The sequence below is a fragment of the Trachypithecus francoisi genome, unplaced genomic scaffold (assembly GCF_009764315.1).
Source record: "Trachypithecus francoisi isolate TF-2019V2 unplaced genomic scaffold, Tfra_2.0 Lachesis_group16, whole genome shotgun sequence".
Taxonomy (NCBI): Eukaryota; Metazoa; Chordata; class Mammalia; order Primates; family Cercopithecidae; genus Trachypithecus; species Trachypithecus francoisi.
Window position 1 is genome coordinate 29,679,907 of NW_022681461.1, and position 12,597 is coordinate 29,692,503.

The 12,597-nt window shown below is 41.0% G+C and overlaps 1 protein-coding gene across 5 annotated transcripts in view; it reads left to right on the forward strand.

Moving 5' to 3' along the window:
- The window catches only part of DOCK8 (dedicator of cytokinesis 8), a 245,598-nt gene that overhangs the window by 56,766 nt on the left and 176,235 nt on the right, over positions 1-12,597 (forward strand). For 2 of the 5 annotated variants that reach the window (XM_033237173.1, XM_033237171.1), the window contains exons 2-3: positions 3,863-4,061; positions 9,631-9,806. In XM_033237173.1, the coding sequence (XP_033093064.1) occupies positions 4,044-4,061; positions 9,631-9,806 (194 nt within the window). In that variant the 5' untranslated portion in view covers positions 3,863-4,043. The remainder of the gene's footprint in view (positions 1-3,862; positions 4,062-9,630; positions 9,807-12,597) is intronic. The other 3 variants (XM_033237174.1, XM_033237172.1, XM_033237170.1) reach the window with 2 other exon arrangements.

The following is a 12,597-nucleotide window of genomic DNA, read 5'->3' on the forward strand; positions in this document are numbered from 1 at the left end:
AAGGTAGAAGTATTCGAAGTAGGGGGGAAAATGTAAAGAAAGGTAACACTTCTTTTTTCCTGTGCGCTTTGAATTTCAGAGGGTGTAGTAAGCAAAGACCACTTACTAACCTTGCAGATATATCCTTAGAAAATACAGTGGCTTCTGTCATCAATCTGATAAATCAGATGAGAGGAAGGGTGTATGTTTCATGTTGATTTTTCTTTTTGTTTTATTGGGGTTTTTAAAAACTGTAAATGTCAGGTCTGATGATGTGTGTATAAACATTTTCGAAGAAGATAAAATATTTTTGAATTTTGCATTTTTTAGTGTGAAGGGGATCCATCATTTGAAGTTGGTTTTCTAGACAGGATGATAAACTTGTCCCAGGTCTGTTTGATACTCCTACCAAAATCCTTTGTTACCAGGGCTAGAAGGCAGCTATGGCTAGTAAATAACCCTGTGTATAGACTCACTCATTGACTTTGGCATTCTCTGTTGCCACAGCTGTGTGAATGGATTAACCAGAAACCCTCTGATGCCAGCTGCCTATTTAGGCCAACAAGTCTATAATTAGTACCTCTGTTAAAATGAAACTGTAAAATACTATTTTTCTATTTATTTATTTATTTATTTATTTATTTAGAGACAGGGCCTTGCTCTGTCGCCCAGGCTGGAGTGCAGTGGTGAGATCTTGGCTCACTACAACCTCCGCCTCCCAGGCTCAAGTGATCCTCCTGCCTCAGCCTCCCAAGTAACTGGGACCACAGGCACACCATTGCACCTGGCTAATTTTTGTATTTTTTTTTTTTTGTAGAGATGGAGTTTCGCCATGTTGCCCAGGCTGGTCTTGAACTCCTGAGCTTCAGCGATCTGCCTGCCTTGGCCTCCCAAAGTGCTGGGATTACAGGCATGAGTCATTATACCTGGCCTGTTTTCTGGTTGTTCAAAGTAGAAGCCAGGCACAATGGCTCAGGACTGCATGTAATCCCAACAATTTGGGAGGCAGAGGCAGGAGGATATCTTGAAGCCAAGAGTTCAAGGCCAGCCTAGGCAACATAGTGAGACCTCATCTCTACAAAAAAGTTTAAAAAAAGAAATTAGCCAGACATGGTGGCACATGCCTTTAGTCCCAACTACTTGGGAGGCTGAGGCAGAAGGATCACCTGAACTCAGGAGTTCAAGGCTGCAGTGAGCCATGATTGAGCCACAGTACTCCAGCCTGGGCAACAGAGCAAGACCCTGTCTCAGAAAAGAAAACAGAAGAGAGGAGAAGAGAAAGGGAAAGAAGAGAGGAGAGGAGAGGAGACGAGAGGAGAGGAGACGGGAAGAGAGGAGATGGGAGGAGGGGAGGGGAGAAGAGAAGAGTGGAGAGAAGAAGAGAGGAGAAGAGAAGAGAAAACATACAGAAGAAGAGTAACATACAAGATAAGAGTTAGGAGACCCTGTCTCAGAGAAAAGGAGAGGAGGGGAGGGGAGGGGACAAGAAAAGAAAGAGTTAGGATCTATGCCCTAAGGAAGTAAGGAGGATTTGAGACATTGTATAAGTGGTTAATAACCTTAAGTTACATATTTTATGGAGGGAAAAATCCTATTTTTAAAAGTGAGAATAGGAAAGTTTTGAAGTAAAATGGAATGAATTAGCTGGACCATAACAGCTCTGACTGAAGAAAAGGATGTAAAAAGCCACATCCTGGATATGTACCAAACACCATGGTTACATGGCATGTTTGTATTTGTAACATTTATTGAAAAAAAAAGTCTCATAGCTTAGAAGGCATTCATTTTTGTTATGTGTATAGACTTCTGTGCAATAAAACAACCTTTTTTCTTTTACAGCTCAGGATGACTTAAATGTTTAATTGTCTGATAAATATGGTCCTCTTTTATTCTTCTGATTCTGTTCTTTTGTACTTCATCTTTCAAGGAGTTGGGCTATTATTAGGTTTCATTGGTTGCACTGGAAGGGGCATGATGGAAAATGAAGATCTCAAGATAGTTTTCATGCAAATTCACAATGGAAGATAAAACAAAAGAGTGGCAGGCATTCTGCACACAGAGCAGGCATTTCTTTGTTGTCATTGTGCAGTAGAGGAATCAACTCAGCCTTGGTGAAACTAGAGTGATGCCCATGGTGGCATGTCAGCATCTCCCTCTCAGTGGCATCAGTGGAAGATTGTTGTTGGTGGAAGCAGGGAAGTGTTTAGTCCATAAAGTATACAGCTTTGATATCACAGAAGCTAGAAGAACTTTACTGCCTTCAGCTTCGTTTAAAGATAGTGGAGAGCTTATTCATTCATTTGAGAAATATGTATTGGGTCTCTGGGTCAGGAACTGCTGGCGCAGCAGTGAGATTGAAGATACAATAGTGAATACAATAGAGGGCCTATCCTCATAGAGTTTGCCTTTCAGAATGAGGGACAGACACAGACAAATAGTAAATGTTGATTGTATCAGGGAGTATTGAGGGCTTGGAAGAATGAAATGGTGACCCAGAAGAGATGCTTTTAGATTGGGTCATCTGTGAAGGCCTCTATCTGGAAAGGAAACACTTGGGCAGAGTTCTGAATGAACTTGACAAATATCTGAAGGAAAAATATTCCAGTCAGAAGGAACAGTAAGTGCAAAGTCCCCAAGACTTCAATATGTGACATGCTTCAGAAACAGCAAGGAAGCAGAATGAGGCCTGAACAGAGTGGGCACTAGGAAATACAGTCATAGAGAAAGCAGGACTGGGTCACAGGCCTCAGACACTGTAGAACATTGGCTTCTACTCTAAGACAGGAAGCTGCTGTGAACATTAAGATTAGGCGTGGAACCATCTGACTTTTTATGAGGATCACTCTGGCTGCGGTGTGGAAAATAGACTGGACGAGGGAGGGCAGTTAGGAAGATGTCACGGTAACTCAGGAAAGCAATGGCGGTGCTTTGGACTAGGGTGGTGGCAGGAGAGGTGAGAAGTGTTTGGATTCTGGATGTATTTCAGAAGCAAAGTGGATAGGATTTTCTGATGGATGATATATAGAGTGTAAGAGAAAGAGAAGAAGCAACATTGACTTTAATGTTTTCCACCTGGGCAACTGGTGGACTGGAATTGCCACTTGCAGAGGTGTGGAGGTATGGAAGGTATGGGAAGAGCAGATTGCCAGGAAGGTTAAGAGTTAGTTTTGAACTCATTGTGTTTGAGAGGTCTGTTAAAGTACCAAGTAGTGATGTTGAGGTGTAATTGGAAAAGTTAACCTAGAATTTATGGCAGAAGTTGAGGCTGCAAATATAAACTTGTAATTTTTAAAAATATATATTCCAAGCCATGGGAGTGGGTGAGATCATTTGAGATTAAATGCAGATTGAGAAGAGATTTAGAATTGAACTCCGGGGCACTGCATAGTAGGAGGAAAACCTAGTAAAAGTGGTATCTGTAAGGTAGAGTAACCAACTGTCACAATTTGCCTGGGACTGAGAATTTTCTCAGTACCTGAGACTTTCAGAGACTGGGACACCCTGAGACAATTGGTTGCCTAGTGTCTGATTGCTGTAGGACCCCAGCAGTATGTGTTGAATGAATGAAAGGAGGTGTATCAGTCAGGTTCAATTAGAGCAACAGAACCTGTAGGAAATCCATATGGATGTGTATGAAGGTATTGGCTTAGCCTACTAAACTCAAAAGTCCACAGGGGAGATAGTCAGGAAGGACATATTCCAAACAGACTGAGCCCCCTTGGGCACAAGGTGAAGCCTGCAGTCTGAACTGCCAGAGCTTCTACCTTCTTAGAAAAGGCTTCCAACTGGCTAAGTCAGGCCCACCCAGGGTAATCTCTCCTTTGATTAACTTAAAGTCACCTGTTTAGGGACTTTAATTACATTGGCAATATTCTCTTCACAGAAGCACCTAAATGACTGATTGTGTAAATGGAAAAAGGTGTGTATATGCTACAAAATGGCTGCAGTCTCCCTTCTGTCCTCCAGCTCTTACAGGAGAACTCTCTTGTAGCTTACCCTGTCTGAAAACATACTGGAAAGGGAATTCAAGGAAATGTCATTCAGCCTAGCCAAGTTGACACATCATGAAACCATCACAAAAGGTAAAGCTGGTTTAGGAACATTTGCATTTGCTGTATTAAGTATTTTTGTCTTATTTTTCAAAGGGAGTTGGGCACGGTGGTTCATGCCTGTAATCCCAATACTTTGGGAGGCCAAGGTGAGTGGACTGCTTGAGGCCAGGAGTTTGAGACGAGCCTGGCCAATGTGGTAGAACCCCGTCTCCACTAAAATTACATTAATTAGTCAGGCATGGTGGCGCATGCCTGTAATCCCAGCTATTCAGGAGGCTGAGGCACAAGAATTTCTTGAACCCAGGAGGCGGAGCTTGTGGTGAGCCACTATCCCGCCATGGCACTCCAGCAACAGAGTGAGACTCTGTCACACACACAAAAAAAAGTTGTTTTGGTTTTTAATTTTTGATTTTCTCTTATGTTATTACATACAACAAATGATATACATAGTGTGAAAAATCATGATGTAAAGGTGACCTTCTTGAAATTACTTTGATCTTCATTTAAAGTAGTCTTTGGTCTCCACTGACTAGGAGACCACATACAGCACAACAGCAGAGAAAACAAAACAGTTAATTTTCATGTTTGGCTTTTAAGCTTCCAGGGACCCAAGTCTTGCCTTGAACTGATCTTAGGAAATTCCTCATTCCCTACCCCACCCTGTTTCCAAACTTCATCCCTAGTGAAATGCAGTGCCACCACAACTCTCTCCAATGTGTGTTTCCTTCTTTGGCTTACCACTAGATGTATGTATATATGTTTGTGTGCGTGTCTGTGTGTGTGTGTGTGTGTATGTGTGTGTTGATGGCCTCATAGTAAAGCCTACTCTTGAGATTAAGACTCCTGATAGTTTAGAGAACAGAAATCTTTTTTGGTTCCTGGTTATTATTTGAATTTGCAAGAGGAACAACTGCTAGGAGGCCTAGTTAACAGTAGTTAGGGTCTGCACCCACTTGCCAAGGGCAAGACTAGTTTACACGACCTTTGAAATGACCAATTTCCTCCCACTTTAGTTTCAGTGTAGAAGGAGTAGGGGAGACATTATTAAATGTCAACTTGGGTGTAGTGCTAGAACCACACTCAATAATGCTGTCATTACTGTCTGTGCTTACCAGCTCTTGAGTACTGGAATAGATTCAGACCTCAAGAGTTCATGACTTTATCATCAACTGGGTATGTTGCCTTGGCACATTGCCACACAGTGCTCAATGATGATATATGTTCTTTATCAAATCCCCCCCTAAATAATGGCATTATTTATGTGTGAGAAAGTTGCACATTTCACCACCTCATGGTTTATTGGAGTGCAGTTCCATGAGAACAGCTGCCTGTGCTCCTCTGTATCCCCAGTGGCCACCTCAGGGGCTCAGTATGCCCCACCCAGTAGATGCTCCGCACATCATTGCTGAGTGAGGAAATCAGCCATCCTTTTCTCCCTGGATAGTCTCTCCTGTAGAAAACAGGGGCCGTTATCAACCCGTTTTTTCGTCATTTGTGGCTTTGAATTTCAGGGACATGACAAGTTTGAGGGGGTTTTTTTTGTTTTTTTTTTTTTGGTTTTCTAGAGTCAGGATCTCCCTCTGTCACCCAGCCTGGAGTGCAGTGGTATGATCATAGCTCACTGCAGCCTCAAACTCCTGGGCTCACGTGTTTCTCCCAACTCAGCCTTTGGAGTAGCCAGGAGTATAGGTGGTACATCACCCCGACCATCTAACTTAAAAAAAAATTTTTTTGTAAAGACAAGAGTCTTGCTTTTTGGCCCAGGCTGGTCTCAAACTCCTGGCTCAAGCAATCCTCTTGTGTTGGCCTCCCAAAGTGCAAGGACTATAGGCGTGAGCCACCATGCCTGTCCAACATGACAAGTATTATTCTCTGACAGGAAGTGAAATTTTTTCTCACTGATGATTGCACACAAATGTCATATCTCCATGACGCTTCTACTCACTAGTTTTACGGCTCATGTCATCTTGCTTCAAACTATGCTTCAGTATAATTTTGAAGTGTATATTCCCATTGCCTCTCCTTGAGTAATTGATATTCCTCACAGTAAGTTTACATTTATTATCACTTTTATTTACTTACTATTATTACTCTGAGCAGCCAATCTTATGAGAAGGCCAGAGTGGAATGTGTGGGTCATGGTAAATATATTATTTGACTCACTTCCAAACACACTTACTATTGCCTGGTGTTTTGATTATTTCAAAATATACAGATTTCTTGAAAGGTCTGCAAAAGAAAACAATCAAAATTACAGTGGTTAAGAACATGAGCCTGCCTCGGTTTGAATTCCAGATGGGCCAGTCCCTAGCTGTGTAATCATGGGAAAATTATTAAATCTCTAGCCTCACTTTCCTCACCTGTAAAATGAGGATACAGGCTGAGCATCCCTAATCTGAAAATGCAAAATGCTCCAAAATCTGAAACTTTTTGTGTGCCTCCATGATGCCATAAGTGGAAAATTCCACACCTGACCTCACGTGACGGGACACAGTCAAAATACAGTTAAAACACTGTTTCATACACACAATACTTTCTTTTATTCGTATAAGTTTAAGTGGTACAAGTGCAGTTTTGCTACATGAATATACTGCAAGTGGTAAAGTCTGGGCTTTTAGTGTCTCCATCACCCAAATAGCGTCCATTGTATTCATTAAGTAATCTATCATCCCTCACCCCCTCCCACCTTCCCACTTCTCCAAGCCTTTCATGTCTAGCATTCTATGTCCATGTGTACACATTATTTAGCTCCCACTTCTAAATGAAAACATGTGATATCTGTCTTTCTGTTTCTGAGTTTTTTCACTTAAGATAATACCTCCAGTTCCATCCATGTTGCTGCAAGAGACATGATTTCATTCTTTGTTATGACTGAATAGAATTCTTCAGGCACAAAATTATTAAAGATATTGTATAAAATTACCTTCAGGCTGTGTGTATAAGGTGTCTATGAAACATAAATGAATTTAATGTTTAGAGTTGGGTTCCATCCCCTAGATATCTCGTTATATATATGTAAATATGACATGATACGAAAAATTCAAAATTCTGAAACACCGGTTGAACTCAACTTGCAGTAAGAATGCAGACCTCACAGGGTTATAGTGAGGGTTGTATGAGACAATCCTAGTCCAATTGCTTTGCACATTGTAATGCTCAATAATTATTACTTAAATGGGTATAAACTTTATAGTAATGAGGTTGGGATTGGAAAAACATGCAGTTTCATTATTTCATATAGAAGTCATTCAATCCTGACTCCAAACTCTGTATTCCATGTAGCGGTTGGGTGGGCTGGGAGAGTCCTCTTCATCCTGTGGGGTTGTTCCTGTGGAGGTGTCTGTGGCAGACTGGCAGATGCATTTGTCTTGTGCATAGATGGTGTCTGTTGTTTCCTCTGGCAGAGTTCACCAGTGTCCTAATGCAAACTCAGTCTCATCTGGCTCCTGCACAGGCTGATCTCTGGCTCCTTTAGCCCCTCCTGGTCCCTGTTGTTTCATTTTGAGAGGCACCCTTGTAAGGACTATAGTCGTCTCTTCAGCTGACATTCAGGTGCCCAGTCAGAGCCAAGGGAACTGACTCTGTCCCTTCTCATAGCACCTGGAAACCCTAGGAAGTGAGGGGAATGCTTTGCTCTCAGCTACTGAGGTTGTCCTGTCACCTTCTTTTCTGCCCTCCTTTGCCATGGCATAGGATAATGTAAGTAAGCAATCTCATTACTTGGTATATACCCAGAGGAATGTAAATCATTCTACCATAAAGACACATGCACTTGAATGTTCATTGCAACACTATTCACAATAGCAAAGTCATGGAAGCAACCTACATGCCCATCAATGACAGATTGGATGCAGAAAATGGGGTACATACACACCTTGGAATACTATGCAGCCATAAAAATAAGGAGATCATGTCTTTTACGGGAACATGGATGGAGCTGGAGGCTATTATCCTTAGCAAACTAATGCAGAAATAGAAAATCAAATAACTGCATGTTCTCACTTATAACTGAGAGCTAAATGATGAGCACTTACCAAAACAAAGAAGAGAACAACAGACACTGGGGTCTACTTGAGGGTGAAGAAGGGTGCAAAGAGGGAGAGGAGCAGAAAAGATAATTATCCGGTCCTGGGCTTAATACCTGGCTGATAAAATAATTGTACAACAAACCCCCATGACATGAGTTTAGCTATGTAACAAACCTTCACATGTACCCCCAAACCTAAAAGTTAAAAAAAAAATCCCAGACAGGAATAGGGCATATTTTGCCTAATTTGTGGCTTCATCCTCACTCCCTAACTTACGTCACTCGTGTCTCCTCCATCATCAGGGACAGCAAGAGTGGGGAGGGGATGGGGCATGCCACATCTCCATTCTCTGATCTGATTTCCTCTTGCCTCTTCAGCAGCACTTTGTCTCTCCCCTCCAACTTGAAGCCCTTATTGGTATATGGTTTCAAAGGGATGAAAAACCGGTTTCGTTAGTACTTCCTTTGGATCTGCGCTTCTCTCCCATCAAGGCAGTGCAAGTAAAGAATCCAAGATGTTTGTTTTGTTGGTCCACTGGAGGGTAGAGATAGAGAAAAACAGTTCAACTTCCCCGCCCCCCAGCCTCACCTTGGGCTGATGACTCCAAAGACTCAGCCATAAATGAACACTTCGTAGAGCTGCTATTATTGTGACACAAATCTACTTGATCTAAGTGATTCTTTTACTTTCTTAGGGCGGTCATTCCTAAGTCTTTGGATTTCACAGAAAAGAAAATATATTTTAATTGAGGACTGACAAAGGTTGCCAACTTTTAATTTTATCAACTATAAGAACTTTTTATAATTACCATCAATTTCTATTATGTCTTTTATTCCCCCTCTCTCCAACTGTGGAAGGTAAAATTGAAGAGCAAAGAACACTTCTTTCAAAGTGAGTAAATTCAGCCATATGAAAACTCAGTAGATTGCCCTGAGTTTGCCTGCATAGCTGCAGTCCAGTGGAAATTTCTTCCAGACCAGCACCAGTCAACCCAGTGACATTTAGAAATCACTGCCTTGGATTGTTTCAGCCACCAAAACACTTGGTGTTTGCTGTTGGCTATGATTATATATGACGTGCTTTCGAGAACCAATGTATAGCGTAACTTAGGCCAAAAGAAACACTGTGCCTAAATACTCAGCCAAGGAGTGTTGAGTTTGCCTGGATTTCTGGAAAATTGTCTCCATTCCCTACTTCACTGTATTTGGGTAAACAAAACATGGCCTTGGAGAGCTTTTGCAGGAGAAATTATAAAAATTCAGCGAAGCTTTGTGATCTCATTTTGGATCTCCTCAGGATTCCTCATCAAGTTGCAATTAAGGAGAGAAAAATTTCGCCTTGGGGTGTGATTTTAATTATTCACCGTGTTATGACTTGACTTTCTGTGCTGCATTTTTTTCCATGTCACTACTTCTGTGTTTGACAGCTCCTCCAAAGAGTCGCTGTGTTTTATGCCAGGAGCGAAGTACTTACTAAGTCAAAGGAAGGCAAGGCAAACATCTACTATTGCCTTTGTGCTTTTACCAGAAAACCTGGTGAGAACCTCCTTTTCCTTTTCCCTGCCCCTCCAGCCTCAGTTTTATGACCCTGTGGAGCCAGTGGACTTTGAAGGACTTCTGATGACACACCTGAACAGTTTGGATGTGCAGCTTGCCCAGGAGCTCGGGGACTTCACTGATGACGACTTGGACGTGGTGTTCACGCCAAAGGAATGTAGGACTTTGCAGCCCTCTTTGCCGGAGGAAGGGTAAATAGTTTTCTAAAATGTAGATGTGATTGGGATTGTCATGACTGTTTTCAATAAGCGGGTGGGGGAGATGCCCTCGATCTGAACTTAAAAAATAAATAAAATTACTCACTCCATTCAAATGTGTGGGACAGCTATATGATATCATCACCTAAGTATAGGTAGTTTTGAAATTAGTTTGGCCAGAGCTTTTGAAAAGCTATTTGGAGACTAAGCCAGTGCAAGGCATGCAGGGGAACCAAATGAAATGCTCAAGAGGAGGTTACAAGTGCAGACTCTGGAGCCAGACCACCTGGCTGCCAGCTCAGTGACCTTGGCTGAGTCACATGACCTCCCAAATCCTCGGTTTCTCCATTTGTAAAAATGTCAAGACTTTTAATAATAACTTCTGAAATGCCTCCATCTAGAAGCATTTTAATTGCTTACAGTTATGAGACTGGATCAAGTTAGAAACATAAGGTAAACCCACATTTATTGAGCATCTACTGTGTTCTGCATACTGAGATGAAAAGATGAATAAGTCAAAGTCCCTCTGAAGAAGTGTCATGCAGCGCTAAAACAGTGGGGAGAGCTCTGTAAAATAAATATGTGAATAACTGATTAGGGCTTGAGTTTCTAGAGTTGGTATTCTATATGTTTATAAGCATGGGCATTAGCTTTTGGTATCAAACTCACTGTGGAATTGTAGCTAAATGAAACTCCTGTTGCTTCCGAAATGTAAAAAAGTAATGTCTCTTTGGAGGTTTAGGATAAACTTTTGTTTACATTTATTTTAAAAGCCAAATTAAGATTCATATCCTCCTGGACAGGTTCTACCTTCTCATCTTCCCCAGAAGGTCCCAGAAAGAAGATCCTGACACACAGCCCCTGCCCTCTTTACTCTGAGATATTCTAGTTCTACTTTGGATTTTATTTCATCACAGTTTAAGGAGGTTGCATGATAATGGGGTGACATTATTGTGAACTGTTGCTGTCTTCTTCAGACAGTTCTCACTCACATAGGAGAACTGACCATATGTGTAGCTCTGATGTTTTAAAAATACACACTTTTCAGGAAACAAAAACATTGTCATTTTTGGGAAACATACTCCCCCATTTTCAGTCCATTTATTCAGGTATGACTTTAATATAAGTTAACAACTACTATTTTCATCTTTAGTGAAGAATCACTTAATTTATTCATTTATGTAAAATTAATGGTTATTTCCAAATATGGTCAGAATCTTGGAAAAAACTGTTTAAAATGCTTACAGTAGCCAGTCACCCCAGCTCGTTCCTGTGGTCCCAGCTACTCAGGAGGCTGAGGCAAGAGGATCACTTGAGCCCAGGAATTTGAGTTCTGCTTGGGCAAAATAGTGAGACCCTATTTCTTAAAAAACAACAACAAAAAAATAGTACAATGAATTTAGAGGAAGGAGGAGTGGGTTTTTTTTTTTTTTGAAATTTGATAAGGAAGATAATTTTTTACTTAGCATCAGTTTTTTAGTATACTATTGCCTTGTCAAAAGAATTTATAGGTAACACACCTGTCTGATGGCTTTAAGACAACCTCTACTATTTCAGTTGTTGCCAAAAAGTCTTCTGTATAATTAAGGCAGGGAAAGGTATCATCATCACACCGGAGTAAACAATAGCTGACTCCTGTTGAACACCCTGTGGCTAGCGCAGAACTTTATGTTGAGCTGTGATGGCATGATAGTGAAAAACATGAACGCTACAGGTGAGCTGCCTGGATTCAGGTCCCTGCCCCACCACTTGCTGCATGATTCAGAACAAGATCCTTACCATCTCATTTTTCTGCAAAGTGAGAGTAATAGTAATGCCTACCCTATGGTGCTGATTGAGAATTAACTGAATTAATACATATACAGTGATTGCCTCAGTTCATAATGTATAGTAAATGCTACCTAAGTGTAAACTATTAATATCATATATGCATCTTATGACGTGCCAGGCAGTCTTCTAAGCACTTTGCACACTAACTGATTTAATCTTCATCAAAGCTGCCTACTAAAAGGGGCACTCTTACTTCTCTAATGGCTTTAAGGTGAGGAAACCAAGGCACAGAAGGGTTGAGTGACTGGCTCGTGGTCACATAGCTATAAGGGATGAAACTGGGATTTGGGCAGTTAGGGCCCAGAGACTACGTGTGTAACCTTTACAGTATTTCATCTAATACTAACAGCATGTCTCTTTTCTTACCTCCTTATTACAAATGAGAAAATAAGGCTTGTGGCATTTAAGCCTGTTTATTTCTGGTACTAATGCTTTAGCAACAATAGCAAAAAGCTTTGCTACAATTGTTATTTCTGATTTCAAGACTCTGAAGCACTTGAAGAGTATTGCTCATGGTGCATTCCTTAAGCAGACATGACAGAAACCAACTGAATTAATGATCACCAACCAAAGCCAGTGTTTGCAAATTCGTCAAAGCATAAGACAACTGTTCTTTTTCCTGGTTTTCAAAAAGGAGAACATGCGTGTCCTAACAAGGTTACACATGCATAAAAAATATGTCCAAATTACCCTGTCAGAGATAGGTATTTATACTTATTTTCCTTGTTTTGTATTTGATTACAGCTAGTTCTACCTGTCTTGTGTCAGAATGCCTTCAGGGATAGCTATAATTTAGCATGATTCTCTATAATAAAGAAAACCCACAAAGCGAAAAATGCCAACATGTTTGTCTCATCAAAGTAAAAATGTTTATTGCCTCAGGAATACTTCAGACATTTGGAATGACTGAGCAAGAACATCCTAAGCATTCTCACTGATAAGGATTTAAATTCAT